Below are 17,158 nucleotides of genomic sequence, written 5' to 3'. Positions count from 1 at the left end.
GTACAAGTAGAGAAAATGCCAATAGAACCTGATGACCCAAAAAGCAGAACATGGCATTGCGGACACTTTGTATGGTTTACGGTTGCAGCTTCAACTACATAACGGGAAATAAGGGGATATCAGACTGGCTTGACAAATAAAAATCATGATGGAAGATGTAGCAACTAATGAAACGTTGATATAGAAAACAGCCCATTGAACATTGTTCAATTCATGTTATGTGATATTCGAATGTATATTTTGTAGCGCTTTTCACAATTGTGCATCGCTGCAAAGCAGATTTACTGTAAATACATATTAGTAGTAGTACAGGCATGATATATGAAATTACATGCAAATACATGAACATTTGCAATGCCAACTGCAAAAACAACAGTAGGTTTTAGCATTTGGACTGTTATATTTATAGGGCTATCAAACAAGCACACGCATCAAATTTTTCATAATATATATATTATCAATGCTAACGATAAAAATAGTTGTATGTGGGATTGAAATCAGTATGTGATATTCTTATATTATATTCAGATACATTTAGATCATTGTTTTCGTAAGATGTATAATAGCAGTAATAGATATTATAATATTAGCAAAATTATTAAAATTTGTGTAAGATTGTGTAACCTATAACTACATAAATGTAAATTTTTAGAAATACCCGTCATTTCATCCGAATTAGGCCTGCACGACACCGAGGGGAACATGTTTTGTTTTCTGATGTGCATTGAGATGAGAGAAATACTGACTACACTAGATTACATGAAAATTTATTTGTCTCTTTTTGCTTTTTCAAACCGTTCTCATATAAATGTAAAGCCATCAGAAATAGTTCATCTTTTAAAATAAATGTTCTGTGATCAATCCTGAAACATGTGCAGCCCTAATCTGAATGCTTCAATGCTTTATGAAAGGAAAATGTATTCAAGCCTACAAATTTTTTTGAGACTGTGAGACATTTATTCACTTAAAGGGATAGTTCACCCAAAAATGAAAATAATGTCATTAATGACTCACCCTCATGTCGTTCCAAACTCGTAAGACCTCCGCTCATCTTCGGAACACAGTTTAAGATGTTTTATATTTAGTCTTGAGAGCTTGTTGACCCATCATTGAAAATCTATGTACGGTATACTGTCCATGTCCAGAAAGGAAATAAAAAATCATTAAAGTAGTCCATGTGACATCAGTGGGTCAGTTAGAATGTGTTGAAGCATTGAAAATACATTTTGGTCCAAAAATAACAAAAATTACAACTTTATTCAGCATTGTCTTCTCTTCCGAGTCTGTTGTGAAGCGCATGCGCGAGACTAAAGTCACGTGACTGCAGTGACGTGTTATCCTCAGACATGTTTGCGAAGGTTTTTTTCCAAACTAACAGCTTGCATCTCCCTCAGACTGTAAACGAAGCCCGGCCGCATAAAAAAACAGCTGGGGCGCACCAGATAACACGTGAGCCGCATCATACGTCATCCGCGTCACTGTAGTCACGTGACTTTAGTCTCGTGCATGCGCTTCAGAACAGACGCGGAAGAGATGACAATGCTGAATCAAGTCATAATTTTTGTTATTTTTGGACCAAAATGTATTTTTGATGCTTCAACACATTCTAACTGACCCACTGATGTTGCATGGACTACTTTGATGATGTTTTATTACCTTTCAGGACATGGACAATATTCTGTGCATAGATTTTTAAAGAAGGGTCAACAAGCTCTCTGACTATATAAAACATCTTAAACTGTGATCCGAAGATGAACGGAGGTCTTACAAGTTCGGAACGACATGAGGGTGACTCATTAATGACATTATTTTCATTTTTGGGTGAACTATCCCTTTAACATGATAGATGACAACATATTAAACCAGACATGCCATTCCAGCTTGCATAGAAAGTGGCCCCCCAAAAAAGATAAAAACATTAAAATGTACAGTACTTCCAATAATGCAAAAAAATGCAAATAAAATGTACATTGGCTTTATTAATTAATAAAAAAGGGAATGTGTAAAAATACATTCCTTCATGGCTTTTTGTTAAAAAAAGCAAATGTTACCTAAAAAACATGTTTGTCTAATAACAGCGTTCCACTTGACATGATGCTACCCATTAAAAATGTATTCACTAGATGGCCAGATACAAAGTGTATAGAATATGATGTTCATGAAATGTTCATGACTCGGAGCCACTCTTCCTGAATCCCAACCAGTCCCTCTTCCTGCTGTAGCGGCATAAAAGAGGAGGAAAAGATAAAAAGAACAAGGGAAAGAGACAGAAGGGTAATCCTTCATAGGATCTCCCATGATGTCATCCCAACTAACAGAAGGCGGATTATTTCGGACAGAGGAGGAAGTGAGGTCACACCCTTCCTGTGTCTGCCTAAAACCCATGCCCTATTCCTGAACAAGAGGCAAGGGAGCAAAGAAGGGCAGGCAGTTTAACTGTGGGACGACTTGAGTCACACTCTCTAAATGTATGCACTTGCGAAAGAGAGAACAGAGGCATGTGTGTGTGTCTTTCAACAGCAGCTGTGGGTTCTGCATCCACCACCCCCCCTCCCTTTTACAGACACTTGGCCGCCTTAGGAGCCATGACACATTGGCCATCTAAAAAGCATTCCTCCACGCATCCAGAAGTTATCCGTGCCAAATCCAGCAGCAGCAGCTTACCTCACAACAGCTCATTATTCTTTGGGAGGCAGCTGAAGGAACAGCATGTATTTTCACTCCTACACTGCAGAATGTCTCAGCTAATTTTTTCATTAACATATCTATCACAGTTTAATTGATAGGTAGAAGTAAAGTATTGGGGAGATTTTAGCTTGGAAGATCAAGTCACATAACTGCAGGAGAATAAATGTCCTAACTAAAAAGGAGCAGTTCATCATCAAAGCCCTTTAATTTAAATATCTGAATGTAACCTTTACAGATCAAACAATATACAAAAACCTTAATTTGAGTGGATTTTGTGTTCCCATTCCTAATTGTATTAATAACAGCATGCACTCAAGCCGGTATGGACTCAACAAGTTTGTGCAACATCTGATGATCCATGTTATCTCAGCAGCATGACTTAAGAATGTCTGCAACATGTTTTTCAATGAAGGTAATGAAAACGTTCGATAGACAGGAGTTAACATGAAATAACATAGCAATCTGCATACATATTAATAGTCACAATGAAAATGTTGTGCATCATTTTAAGTACTTATTTCTTAAATCACAGTAGTGAAGTGCTATAAAGTCTGTTTTATGGTTAGGTAAAATATTCCTTTCTACTATTCGTCAATGTCACAGGAAAGAGGAAATTATGTGTAGGTGGAGTTTATCAGACAGTGTGCATTTCACAGCAAGCTCTTGTAAGAGCTGAATGGTGGTGCCAAACCCTGACAAAAGGTATTTCCTTAAGCCAGCAACAAATGGCTGAATCCACAGGAAACCGCTTCCTAATTCCTTGTTGAATTATCATCTGAAACCCTCCACAAAGAATTCACATCTACCCCGAAACCTTCCTCAAAGAATTCACATCTACCCCCCAAGACAGTTACCCCATGGTGTGGGACAGAGTCACACCCGACCACACTTTCTTGTCCCCCTCTCCTCATGTTTTATAAAAGCAATACATTCTACATGTACAAAGAATGTGAAACTGGTTTTGTTTGGTGTTATATGAAGTGTTTTAATGCAAGTGGTACATTTGGGTTTGTTAATATGACAACAGGATTCAATGTTAATCTGTGACAATAAATAAGTAAACTTAACCTAATGTTGGGAGACAACTCCTAACTTAGACATGTTGACCAATCACCCACTGTATGTATATTAGGCTACACCCCTGATTTTACAACAACCAATCAATACCAAACTCCTAGATGCTTTGTTCTCTGGTTATTTAAGGAGATGTGTAGAAGACTTAGGCGGGACTTTCGATATCTAGAAATGCACCCCCATGATGCTGTATCTTTGATACAGCATCATGTTTCTTTTTATTTTATTTTGAGGAATCTGTAACCAGATCTTCATCTCTTTACCAGGTATGCAATGGTTTTTCGTTTGTTTCGTATTTGAATTGGAATGTAAATTGGCTTCTGAATTATGTTCTACCTACCTGGTTAATAAATTGTTACATTTGCATTCATTCTAATTTGCTCGGTATCATTGACTCTTCTAAGTTACTATAAAGTATTACGATATCCTTTGTTACCACAAATCTTTGATCGGGGTTAATTCATGTTAATTAGATTCTGCCTCTTAACTATGTTGGTGGACAGTCGCATGGACTATCGGAGTGATAGTTCTATTATCCATTTTATAATTAAGTTGTTATATAGTTCTATGATTTAACTATATGCGTCTAGAAGGAGCTAGATTGAACCTCTGATTATGGTAAGTTGTGTAAGCGACTGTGGGGGCTATATGGATACTATTTAATGAGAGCACGTAAACATGAAGCGGTATCATTAAATTGCTTTAGCCATAACCTCTGGTTTTTGTATGGTCAGATTAATTATTTAACCTTAACTAAGTTGTTTTGTAATCGCATTTGGTAATTATAATTACCTTTTCATAATTAAGTTGTTATATAGTTCTATGATTTAACTATATGCGTCTAGAAGGAGCTAGATTGAACCTCTGATTATGATCTTATGTTTTATATTTAATTGGCGACTTTTGAGAGCTACATGGGGACCTTTTAACAAGAGATTGACTTTGTTAAATTGCTTTAGCTACAACCTCTAGTACGGTCAAGTCTGTGTTCAGTACCCACACAACGGCCGGTGTGGACTGATATGACATTGGTAATCGAATGAATGAGTTCAATGTAAACATGAGTGACTAGAATGATCAAACGTTTATCCAAATTCTATATTTACATCAATTTGATTCATATTACAATACGTTTCATATCTTTGGAGTCAGATATTAAGTTGCGTAATGTTAAAACCGGAAGCACCGGAAAAGACCGAATGCGCTATAAACCGGCCATGCCGTTTGGATTCCGTCGTTGGGCCAAGCGGATGGATGGGGTCATATTTGGACCTCCTTACAAAGTGGTGATTCCCGGGACGTGATATTCAACCAGTGGAAATCTTATCAAAATGTACAAAGTACGACTGATTCGATCCCTGGAGAATAAGAGTCTTTTCATGGAGCTAAAGGTTTGAACTTCTTCTATTTCTTCAGCTGATGTGGTAAGTCAATCTTTTCTTTGCCTTTTAAAAATGTTTAAGGGAATGTTTTAAACATCCCACATTTGTGAAATAGGTTGTAAATATACCTAATGTTAGACTGGAAATCAAATCCGGTGGGGCTTAAAAATGAAATGAAACCACATTATTAGGAAAATGCTGTGCAATGCTAAATGAAGAATGAATTGCTTTGCTCTGTTAAGATCTTTTGTTTGTGTGCCTACGGAAAACAAAAGATCGTCTTACATTGGAGTTAAATCATCCAAAATTTATTCTGATTCTCAAACAAGGAAAACATCTAGAATCTAAATTTAAATCACCAAATCCTATACACAATTGTTTCTGTTGTGACAGCAAATGCACAACATGGAAAAACAGCTAAAAAACATTAACAATTGAAAAATGATGTTGGATGATTTAAACTACAATGCAATGAATGTGTTTGCATGTGAAGGGAGGACTTGGACAATTTATATGTGAAAAACACACAGATAGTAAGATTTTTAAATGCTGCAAACATCAGTGTACAATCTATATTTGATGAGTAAAGGTAATATTGTAATGAAGCTGGAGAATGAAGGAAATGTATGAATGATTGAAGGCAGCATTGTTGGATTTAAAAATCCCCAATGCATAGAGAAATGTAACTGAATGGTGGACATTAAGCAAGTAGGGAAATGATTTTAAATGAGTTGGTGTGAGTGAGCCTGCTAAAAGATCACTCTGGACTGAATGAGAATAGAATGGAATCAGTAAGTCATATTACAATTACAAACTTCTAATTCAATGTAGTATTCCTCCATTGATGAGATACAATTAAGCAAAACCTAAAATTGTTGCAGGAAAATATAATGTTTTTCTAGGCCAACACAAATGGTCTTATCTCTCATTGTGAGACACCCAACTGAGATGAAAGGGCTTACCCCCCACTCAGATGACGGGCTATCCATTGTTCCCAAGAGAGAACATTGTTTTTAAGAGAGACATTTGTCTGTAACCATATTTTTCCTTCTGTAAATCAATCTCAGTGTTCTTTAAGAACTTGATAAACACCAGGACTGTTAAAAGTTCTTGGCTTAGTCTTTCCTTATGAGTCTGTGAAAATTGTTTAAAGAAAGTTTTGTACAGCTTTATAGAGATGTGAAAGGCCACACAATTCTTAGTCTTGAAACTGTTGTAGAAATACATTAGCATGAACCAATGAAAATCTGTGCCTCACACCAGTCTGTCCAGGGCTGACACCTTTTCACATTCAAATACATTGATACAGTAACATCTTGCAAATTACAAACACCAGCCTGGTGTTCCTTAAAAAAGATCAGTAATGAAAGTATTTTTAATTTATACTATTTTAATGTAATATAATCTATATTGTGATGAAGTTGCAATATACATTATATTATAATGGCCAAACAGGCCTCAGATGGTAAAATGTGGTGCATTAAATGTACTATGGAATAACTTGCACAGGCCAAACCCACAGAATTGGTCCACTATGCAGTGTCAAAAGGGCGGAATGTGCTGTCACATGTTGCCATCTTTTAACACTTAAATATTACATGACACTTGTGATAGTAAACCAAACCCATTCAACTGGAAATCACTAACCCATTTTTAATCCAATACAGATTGGGCACATGCTTGTGTGGCTTCCCAGGTGAAAAAGTAGTACACTTCCATAGTGTACTTAAAGTGCTTTATTTTCGCACACTAGTTTTGTACTTAATATACTAAAAATTCATCTTTAGTACTTCTTAAGATGTTCTTAAAATCATCTAAGTGTACTTCACTGTGCTATTTTGAGACACCATGAATATGAACTAAAATGCATTTTTAACATACTATCTCTGTATTAAAAAATGTATTTACTTAACACTTGATATAAACTTGAACTCAACTTTCATACAAAGATGGGTTCAAGTTTACTAAAAGTGGTATCTAAATACATTTTTTAAATACATTTTTAGCACATTTTAGTTCATATTTATGGTGTCTCAAAATAGCACAGTGAAGTACACTTAGATGATTTTAAGAACATCTTAAGAAGTACTAAAGATGAATTTTTAGTATATTAAGTACAAAATTAGTGTGCGAAAATAAAGCACTTTAAGTACACTATGGAAGTGTACTACTTTTTCACCTGGGTTAACAGCCAGTTAGCATGTGTTTAACATTCTCATTGCAGTGATCCGTTTACATTTTCTGATTTGTAATTGATCGTAAGGCATTGATATTTCTATAGAACACATTCTAGTTGTTTGTTTCGTATGTGTTTCTATGTTGAAGGATTTGTCTCCTATGTGGTAAGCTCTGCTATTCCTTGTATAGCTGCAGTCAGACCCTAAAGAGGAGCACAAAAATGCCATGTGGCTACAATGTGTTATAATTGCATTAATGAAAATGTTTTACCTCACAACAGGATCCAGTAGCATTTTACCATGTTTCCTAACTAAAAACACTGGTGTTGGAAGACTTATTGAGCCAGATTACAACCTCATACCGATAATATCGAACTGGCTCCCTGTTTTAACAACAGGACTAAATTTGCATCACAATTTATCCTCCTCACCTTTGTTGCAGCATGGTATTCACGCATAGCCTCAGTTAAATTAAATCGCATAGCAAACACTCACTTACCAAGAATTAGTCATTATTTCAAACTGTCTGAATTTAAGCATCTGTTTTGGGTTTTCTTTTCAGAAGTTTGATCAGTTTAATGTCTACTGAAATCTTGATAAAGAGCAATTTTCTAAGTTTAATACTATTATTTTTGACATTTGATTTGCTCTGTATGTAAGACATTTAAAACTATCATGTTTATCACCACGCACCACACAACATATTCCAAACTGAACACTACATTTAAAACCAACATTCTCCTGTTACACCAACAGAGCCATCTAATCTAACAAATATGCTAAAGTGATATCATTCACACCCATATTAGCAAAACTACAACACTCATAAGAAACTTACATGGCAAAGTCACACTTTGATAATTATGTTTTTATTTGCAATAACAAACTTACTGTCTTAATCTCAAATCAATAATCTTACTGTTGTTGTCATAAGTGAGGACCAGTGGCGCCCTGATCCTCAACTTATCATGAAATAACAGCACAGACAATTGTCAAGAATCAATCAAACCATTTACTCAACTCCTAATATCAAATGTGACTTAGCCAACAGATCAGAGATCACACACACACCTATACAAATATTCACATATCTCTACACTCACACACCTACCTATACACGCAAACACATTAAAATCTGAGATTCTAAATCTTCAAGTGTATAGACTACACATACTCATAAACATGCCTATACACACATACACATACAGATACATATACACATAGGCACATACCTGCACACATAGAAATCTAACATGATATTCTGAATCTTCAATTGTTCTCATGGACTCAACATGTTCTGAACAAATTCTAAGTTAATCTTAGGCCCAGAAGGTGCTTATATTAGAAAATTCAAAGTTCCCTCGAAACATTCACTGTAGATGTGTGTATGGAATGATTACAACACTATGTGCCTATTATTACTATTATTATTATTACTATTATTATTATTATTATATATGGTCTACAAAGCCCATACCAAAATCTATTATAGCAGTATTATACTGTCACTATTATCGATACACCCTATAGTATGCATAACCAAATTTTACTTTACCATATTCCGTTTTTTATTTTCACATGACCTAATATATGCATACCTGAATATTATTTTAACACTTTCTGGGTTTTATTTTTTTTATTTTTACATTACCCAATATATCCATTCATGAAGTTTATTTTTGCATTTTCTGGGCTTTATTTTTCATATAATCTATAATATGCATACTTGAAGGTTATTTTAATATTTTCTGGGTTTTATTTTTCATATAATCTATAATATGCATACTTGAAGGTTATTTTAATATTTTCTGGGTTTTATTTTTCATACAATCTGTAATATGCATACTTGAAGATCATTTTAACAATCTCTGGGTTTTATTTTCATACAATCTGTAACATGCATATCTCAAGGTTATTTTAACATTTTATTTTCTGGGTTTTATTTTATAATATGCATACCTCAATGTTATGCCTTGTTGTTTTAACCTGATCTTTTGCATCTTCTTCTTCAATATCCAGAGACCAAGTACATTTAAATTCAACTAAACTCCAAATACAACAGTGGGAAAGAACATTGGTAATTTTATAGATCAGATATATTTGACCTGGTGAGACCGTACCACTTGCACTTTCCACATCAAGGTATCATGTGCTATGTTGTTTATTTATTTTATTTATGGTTTGCCCTAACTATCATGTTATAGTGTTACCAAGCCTATTGATATTGGTCAGTGTTCAATCAATGAATGGTCCTTAAGGTGTGCAAGTGTTTTCACACAGTGATGTATTGTCAATGTCAATACCCCCACCCGACGACGTCTGAATTCACCGTTCAGAGGTGACAACTTTCTTCAAAGAGACAGAACGTCTTAGAACAGGTGGTTTCCGTGAAAGAATGGGACATTCATCGAACGAAGCACACAGGCCTTGGTTGACACACTGAACTTGAACACTACGAACACTACAGGGATTGGACACCACCGAGATGTATGTTGATCTCATCGGGACTGTTATGTCTCTCCGACTTGATCAAAATGGGCGGAGCTGTAAGAGCTGAATGGTGGTGCCAAACCCTGACAAAAGGTATTTCCTTAAGCCAGCAACAAATGGCTGAATCCACAGGAAACCGCTTCCTAATTCCTTGTTGAATTATCATCTGAAACCCTCCACAAAGAATTCACATCTACCCCGAAACCTTCCTCAAAGAATTCACATCTACCCCCCAAGACAGTTACCCCATGGTGTGGGACAGAGTCACACCCGACCACACTTTCTTGTCCCCCTCTCCTCATGTTTTATAAAAGCAATACATTCTACATGTACAAAGAATGTGAAACTGGTTTTGTTTGGTGTTATATGAAGTGTTTTAATGCAAGTGGTACATTTGGGTTTGTTAATATGACAACAGGATTCAATGTTAATCTGTGACAATAAATAAGTAAACTTAACCTAATGTTGGGAGACAACTCCTAACTTAGACATGTTGACCAATCACCCACTGTATGTATATTAGGCTACACCCCTGATTTTACAACAACCAATCAATACCAAACTCCTAGATGCTTTGTTCTCTGGTTATTTAAGGAGATGTGTAGAAGACTTAGGCGGGACTTTCGATATCTAGAAATGCACCCCCATGATGCTGTATCTTTGATACAGCATCATGTTTCTTTTTATTTTATTTTGAGGAATCTGTAACCAGATCTTCATCTCTTTACCAGGTATGCAATGGTTTTTCGTTTGTTTCGTATTTGAATTGGAATGTAAATTGGCTTCTGAATTATGTTCTACCTACCTGGTTAATAAATTGTTACATTTGCATTCATTCTAATTTGCTCGGTATCATTGACTCTTCTAAGTTACTATAAAGTATTACGATATCCTTTGTTACCACAAATCTTTGATCGGGGTTAATTCATGTTAATTAGATTCTGCCTCTTAACTATGTTGGTGGACAGTCGCATGGACTATCGGAGTGATAGTTCTATTATCCATTTTATAATTAAGTTGTTATATAGTTCTATGATTTAACTATATGCGTCTAGAAGGAGCTAGATTGAACCTCTGATTATGGTAAGTTGTGTAAGCGACTGTGGGGGCTATATGGATACTATTTAATGAGAGCACGTAAACATGAAGCGGTATCATTAAATTGCTTTAGCCATAACCTCTGGTTTTTGTATGGTCAGATTAATTATTTAACCTTAACTAAGTTGTTTTGTAATCGCATTTGGTAATTATAATTACCTTTTCATAATTAAGTTGTTATATAGTTCTATGATTTAACTATATGCGTCTAGAAGGAGCTAGATTGAACCTCTGATTATGATCTTATGTTTTATATTTAATTGGCGACTTTTGAGAGCTACATGGGGACCTTTTAACAAGAGATTGACTTTGTTAAATTGCTTTAGCTACAACCTCTAGTACGGTCAAGTCTGTGTTCAGTACCCACACAACGGCCGGTGTGGACTGATATGACATTGGTAATCGAATGAATGAGTTCAATGTAAACATGAGTGACTAGAATGATCAAACGTTTATCCAAATTCTATATTTACATCAATTTGATTCATATTACAATACGTTTCATATCTTTGGAGTCAGATATTAAGTTGCGTAATGTTAAAACCGGAAGCACCGGAAAAGACCGAATGCGCTATAAACCGGCCATGCCGTTTGGATTCCGTCGTTGGGCCAAGCGGATGGATGGGGTCATATTTGGACCTCCTTACACTCTCTATAGAGACCCTCTTTGGAGCAACAAACACATAAACATGCACAAACCTGTCTTTAAGATTTAACTTCAAAATCTCTTAAATTAGTATTTTACCACGTCAAGTCTATAAACCGTATGTATATTCTGATTCCACAGATCTACCTTTAAGTCATTAAACTTTTTAGCAGAAACGTGTTTAAAGTTTAAGGGTTGTCTTGTATCAACGAAAAAGCCAATTCACTATATATTACGGTTTTCCAATTAGAGAAGTGTTGATGGTCTCTTTATGCTGGAGGTAATATATGTCTGGTAGAGCATTAAACTCAGGATATGACAGAATGCTGTAGGAATGGTGACAGAATACTGTTGTTCCAGCACATCCAATAATTCACGAGGAAATGATTGATTCAATTTTTAAAAGGAAGTTCACTGATAAAAAACCCGAGTTCACACCCATCCTCAGTGCTAGAACTTTCTGTCTCATCTGATTGAGAAAAATGCTGTTATTAATAACCTGAACTTGTTATGCTGTTATGCTATACATCTCTAATTGTTATGTAATAGTACTGCAATGCATAACGTTTGAACAGAAAACTACACTACACTACTTGTAATTTGCACTACTACTACAATAATTATTATTAGTGAAATGAATTATATTCACATCTAATACTGACAATTTAATGTATAGAGTGACCAAAAAAGCAAATGCATGATTAAACCATATCTATGAGGGTACAGAGTAGAAACTAGCTAAACTAGGTACTGTTTAACAGATGAAGCAGTCGACTTGACATAGCAGCCTTTCCTTTATGTCAATGTAAATCTGCTTATGTCATAGTTTGGATAAATACATTTATGCTAAGCACAAACAAGCAACACTATTTAAGTAAAGAACAAATGGTAACTCCTAACTTCTGTTAATGTTGATCCATCAGCTCTGTTTGAGTTCGCTAAGCAACTGAGCTCACTACATACGAGACTGATCTCTGAGTTGATCTGTCTGCATGTGACGAAAGAAATGGGGCGCTCCTGTCCGCTAGAGAAAAGCAGAGTGAGAATGCTACAGCAGAAAATCAGGTTTGCTCTGCCACTTAAAAAGAAGGTCATGTAAAATAAAGCATGCCACACAGGTTTCCAGCATGCCTAATGCTACTTAAAGACCCACCGAAGTGTCTACAATTGTGCAGCGTTGACGTAAACTTAAATAAAACAGGATGTTAGGGTGGGGCATACTGAATGGCCCATCCCTCTTTAAAATAGCCAGTAGCACTACTAAACAGGAGGTGAAAAGCAGTAGGCAAGGCAAGTAGTATGTCAAAATTCATAGTATTCGAAAAACAGGCAAAAAGCACCTAGATGACCTGCTTTTAAGACTTGACATGTGCATTATATGGACATTTTACAATCCCTTAAAGGAATAGTCTACTCATTTTCAATATTAAAATATGTTATTACCTTAACTAAGAAGAGTTGATACATCCCTCTATCATCTTAGTGCGTGCACGTAAGCGCTGGGGCGCGCTGCGACACTTTGATAGCATTTAGCTTAGCCCCATTCATTCAATGGTCCCACTCAGAGATAAAGTTAGAAGTGACCAAACACATCAACGTTTTTCCTATTTAAGACGAGTAGTTATACGAGCAAGTTTGGTGGTACAAAATCAAACTTGGCGCTTTTCTAAGCGGATTTAAAAGAGGAACTATATTGTATGGCGGAACAGCACTTTTGGGAGTACTTCAACTCGCCTGAAAAATCCGCTCCCCTTCTCCCTCTCATAATGGGAGAGGGAGAGTGTTACTGTGCCAAGTCGAAGTACTCCCAAAAGTGCTGTTCCGCCATACAATATAGTTCCTCTTTTAAATCCGCTTAGAAAAGCGCTACGTTTTATTTTGTACCAAACTTGCTCGTATAACTACTCGTCTTAAATAGGAAAAACGTTGATGTGTTTGGTCACTTCTAACTTTATCTCTGTTTGGTACCATTGAATGAATGGGGCTAAGCTAAATGCTATCAAAGTGTCACAGAGCGCCCCAGCGCTTACGTGCACGCACTAAGATGATAGAGGGATGTATCAACTCTTCTTAGTTAAGGTAATAAGTAACATATTTTAATATTGAAAATGAGTAGACTATTCCTTTAAGGAGTCACCCAACAAGGAAGAAGAGGCATCCTCATATTCAAAAATGTCGGAAAGCGGTAACATGGCTCTATTAAAATATAAATACATAAGGATAACAGTTGTTCCTTGTTGTTAAATTGCACTTGTTTAACAGCATCGAAGTTAACAGCTCAAGTGTTGTTATGACGCTGTATGTCATGTGATGTAGTAGTACATCCGAATTTAATTAAAACTACCCGTATTCATACTAAATGGAACTTACTGGTTTAATAGTCAATGAGTATACTTCATCTAATTCAGTATTTACTGTCACAGTATGCAGTTTCGAATGCAGGGTTAGTTTACCTCACAACCTGGAATCGGATGAGAGGAGGAAGTGCAGAATGACGTCATTAATATAACTGATGCTTTTTGGTGGATTGACAGGCTGTAAGTTTGGTAATGTTTTGGACCACACTAGTATATAATATCCTCAAGCACACTAAAACAATTTCAATTTTGATTATATGGGAACTTTAGAAATGGACCATGAGGGAGGAATTGCTTACCCTGAAATCATTGCGCCGTACTTCCACGTCACAAACCGCATGGCCGTGGTTGGGTGCACATCTGGAGAAGCAACAATATTGGCAGACAGCCACCTGTTCCACATCACAATGATAGAGTCTGTATTCATCATGGTGTGGACAGCTCCAGGCCCTGACCTCCTCAACCGACACCAGTAAATGCCCAGGGGCTGGACAAGGTTGTTGGAGATGCGTCTGAATATGAGACTGACAACATGGTGCATTACAACGAAGACACACTTTCTGCGCTTGAATAGGAGGTCCTCGTCTACATAGGATGCAGTGCAACACGGCCGGTGATTTCTCAACGTTCAGCGCGTTAAACTTTTCCACGATGTTGTTGAGTTTGATGTTTTTCTCGAGATTTGGTTTCTGGTTGTACGCGTGGTTGCACTCGGGACAGCGCACGTTGCCCGTGTCTTTCGCCCAGGCCTCGCTGATGCAGCCCCGGCAGAAGTTGTGCTTGCAGGGCAGCTGCACGGGCTCCACAAACACATGCAGACATATCGGACAAATGAGTTCCTCCTCCAAACAGTTCCGCCAGCTCTCCGCCATCTCAACCAGTTGATCCGACATCCAGGATTGAGTTAAATAGCTCTGTAGGCTCGTAAATATATCAAAAACTAAGTTCTAGCACCGTCCAAATGTTTGAATCATTGTGACCCCATTAGTACATCCAGTTGATAAAAACCATACGAGCACAGATGGTCCAGACAAACAGCTGTTGATCAGACCCAAACATGCCAAGCGAGCGCCTCTGCTACTGGCAAAGTTGTCAACTATGAATTACGAGGAAAAGAGGAATCTGGCGTTGGGCGTTATTGCAGTTCTGTGTAGGTTTTCTAACGAGAGAAACTGGTTCCTTTTAAATGAAGAAAGTTTTGCTAAAATATATATGTAGTTAATCCTCAAAATTGAGAAAGATCGAAAGTAAAACAGCAGTCGATATGTTTGATTTTAAGTTGAATTTACGTGTATTTCAAATGATCGTACACCGAGACAAAAGCAGAACACAAGAAATGTCTCACTGACAGATGCCTGACTGTTCGCTAAAACTAGCCTACCGCCTATAAGTGCTACTGCATAGTATTGTGCTTATTATAAATACCAACATGCCATCATATATATTCATAATGAGATCAGCTGAATCATGATGTAAATGCGTATCATCATTAACCAAGTTTAAAACAGGAAAAGGGTGACGCCACGAAGTTCAAGTGATGAAAATGTCCTTTCGCAAGCAGTCATTTACTAAAGCAGTCGATCACGCATTTGATTTGTGCCCAGGGCACATGATATTTGCCCTGCTGGAATTATAATCGCTCCTCTCAAAGTAAACCTTAGCCCCCGTGTTGCTCTTTCAACACTGTATCGATAGGATTTCGTTTCCTCACAACTACAAGAAAAGCAGCCGGTAAACCCAGAAACAAATTTTGTCTAGTCGCGACTCGCAACAGGACTTTAAATGTCAACATACGCGTTTTGAAGCATAAAAAAACAAAAACGGACCAGAGATGTTATCTAGAATAGAAAAGCTATTCCCTTGCTATCTGTGTTGGTTAAACATTAAAGAATTATCCAAATCGCGACCCCTCTCCATGTTTCGTTTGATGTTTACCTGTCCGCACTTAACACAGATGCATTGTATTCATTTATAGTACCCGATGTCATCTATTTTATTTTGATCAAGCTAACTCGCCTAAAATATTCATGTATTAAACCCAGATACCTTTCTTGCTCTTAAAGGAGACGATATCGTTCGGCTCTCGTTATCGCTCATCAGCCATCTTGTTTTTCTGTTTAACGCGAATTAATTACGACGTATCTATTTACTTTTCAACCAATTTGTGTGCCCTTCCTTTATATATAGATGGTCCGCGCAAAGCAAAACGATCCCAAAAATTCAGCGATCATCCATGTAAATCACGTCCTATATAATGATAGTCCGTATTAAAAACAGATTCTTCAAAGCCGTATTCCAGTCTGCGTGTGTTATTATTTATGATTTTTCTTCTTTCAAAGCAAATCCTAGATGAGAGGAATGCAGGCACAAGACTGCAACTCAGGATACAGTTCACATACTCCCCCTGTCCTGGTCACGTGATCCTCGCAGATTCGATACATAAAGTAAGAGGAGGGGCTAACGAATGGGGCGGAGCTTCTTTAAAGGGAAACACATCTAATGTCTCGCCACCCAATTACTTCACTAATATCGATCGATAAACAGTATTCGCGTATTACATACATTTATTTACATTGAATAATAAATACATAAGCTTTAGCATAAAAAAAACTTTAAAATGGGTCACAAGATTAAATTGTCACCAATCTTACAAGAGTTCAAAGTACTGAGGGATAACATTATATAGTACCTTTAGTAAGTATAAAAGTTATTCAGTACTGGCAGCAAAAGATGATTGCGAACAAATGCTGAAAATAATAAACTGTAGTAAAAATATAGCTGCAAGCAGCAATACCGGGGTCAAGCCGAAAAGGGCACAGAAGGGTGTAAAATTGGGTTTGGATAAGAATACTAAAGAACCTAGGTAAACCTCATGATTTCAAAAGAAAAAAACGCAAAAGTAATCAACAAAAATAATCTATGTTCTTGTCTCCTGCAATCGTCCTTCTGTTATTGACAATCATGGAACATTAGAGCACTGAAGGACATGTGAGTGATGTTTGCAGTGGCATAACATGGGTCACAACATGTTACAACAAGTTAAATCAGTCAAAAGAGACCATCCCCATGTCTCTACGATGTTCTGATGCAAAGAAAAAGCTCTTTCAAAAACAGTTGATTAGGTATTCTCATTGGTTGCTAGAGAGTAGATTCACATCCACCAGTGATTATAGTCCAAGCCATGAAATGAAGAATCCATGATGACTTATGATTTTAGATGTGTTGTTGCAGTAGTTTTAGGCAAAA

The 17,158-nt window shown here is 36.6% G+C and overlaps 1 protein-coding gene across 1 annotated transcript in view; it reads right to left on the bottom strand.

Moving 5' to 3' along the window:
• Positions 1-16,311, bottom strand: part of trim8a (tripartite motif containing 8a) — a 29,952-nt gene extending 13,641 nt beyond the window's left edge. Inside the window, exon 1 of the mRNA XM_065297019.2 lies at positions 14,212-16,311. Coding sequence (XP_065153091.1) covers positions 14,212-14,805 — 594 coding nt within the window. The 5' untranslated portion in view covers positions 14,806-16,311. The remainder of the gene's footprint in view (positions 1-14,211) is intronic.
• Positions 16,312-17,158: the final 847 nt, after the last annotated feature.

Source organism: Paramisgurnus dabryanus, chromosome 20 (assembly GCF_030506205.2).
Source record: "Paramisgurnus dabryanus chromosome 20, PD_genome_1.1, whole genome shotgun sequence".
In the NCBI taxonomy this organism is placed as follows: domain Eukaryota; kingdom Metazoa; phylum Chordata; class Actinopteri; order Cypriniformes; family Cobitidae; genus Paramisgurnus; species Paramisgurnus dabryanus.
The sequence above is the reverse complement of the archived record's forward strand: the minus strand, read 5'-3'. Positions and strand labels throughout refer to the sequence as shown.